Source organism: Perkinsus marinus (assembly GCF_000006405.1).
Source record: "Perkinsus marinus ATCC 50983 genomic scaffold scf_1104296935222, whole genome shotgun sequence".
In the NCBI taxonomy this organism is placed as follows: domain Eukaryota; phylum Perkinsozoa; order Perkinsida; family Perkinsidae; genus Perkinsus; species Perkinsus marinus.
This window is the reverse complement of record NW_003214548.1, coordinates 1-1,074: the sequence shown is the minus strand read 5'-3', so window position 1 is coordinate 1,074 and position 1,074 is coordinate 1. Positions and strand designations below refer to the sequence as shown.

The window sequence follows — 1,074 nt, the reverse complement described above, 5'->3', positions numbered from 1 at the left end:
ATATAGAGAGATGGATAGTATGAATATATTATGTATATAGCCCCATTACACCATTGATAAAGTCCCCCTACATAAAAACGATACTGTAAGTAAGGTTCGGCCGATCGAACGACATCGACACTATTTTAGGAGTGACCATACCTGTCGAAGAGATCAAGTAAAGCGATGTGCAGTATTGGAATTTATGCTCGTTCATGAGTTTACATACGAATTCGAGTAGAAATATAGAGCAACCAATGAGAATTTCCCAAAGTTTCTCAGAATTCTCATTTCGTCACAAACAAATGCAGCCGACCAGGTTAAGAAGTAAAGTGATGGGCTTAAGAAGTAAAGTGATGGGCTTAAGAAGTAAAGTGATGGGCTTAAGAAGTAAAGTGATGGGCTTAAGAAGTAAAGTGATGGGCTTAAGAAGTAAAGTGATGGGCTTAAGAAGTAAACTGATGGGCTTAAGAAGTAAAGTGATGGACTTAAGAAGTAAAGTGATGGGCTTAAGAAGTAAAGTGATGGGCTCAAGAAGTAAAGTGATGGGCTTAAGAAGTAAAGTGATGGGCTTAAGAAGTAAAGTGATGGGCTTAAGAAGTAAAGTGATGGGCTTAAGAAGTAAAGTGATGGGCTTAAGAAGTAAAGTGATGGGCTCAAGAAGTAAAGTGATGGGCTTAAGAAGTAAAGTGATGGGCTTAAGAAGTAAAGTGATGGGCTTAAGAAGTAAAGTGATGGGCTCAAGAAGTAAAGTGATGGGCTTAAGAAGTAAAGTGATGGGCTTAAGAAGTAAAGTGATGGGCTTAAGAAGTAAAGTGATGGTATAAGTCCTTACCCAAGCTTTTGATGACGTCGTCTCTGACCTTGGGCGTTGAAGTAGCCGTACACGCCAACAGTGGTACATTCGGGCACAAATTTCGGAAGATTTGCAGACGTCTAACAATGGTCAAAAAACGTCACGCGCCACGAAATTCCTAAAGTGTTGTTACCTATAAGCCGGTCGGAAGTCATGACCCCATTGCGAAATACAATGGGCTTCATCTATGGCAACATACAGGAGAGTGTTGTTGGCCGCTACTCTCTGTAGGATGTTAT

The 1,074-nt window shown here is 40.4% G+C and overlaps 1 protein-coding gene across 1 annotated transcript; it reads right to left on the bottom strand.

The window, feature by feature from the left end:
- Positions 1-79: 79 nt before the first annotated feature.
- On the bottom strand, positions 80-915 carry Pmar_PMAR016693 (werner syndrome helicase, putative; the record flags this gene model as incomplete). The annotated part of the gene is made up of 2 exons (XM_002784464.1): positions 80-141; positions 815-915. Coding segments are annotated over 2 exons (163 nt in total), but the record flags the coding sequence as incomplete, so codon positions are not given.
- Between the last annotated feature and the right edge of the window lie 159 nt (positions 916-1,074).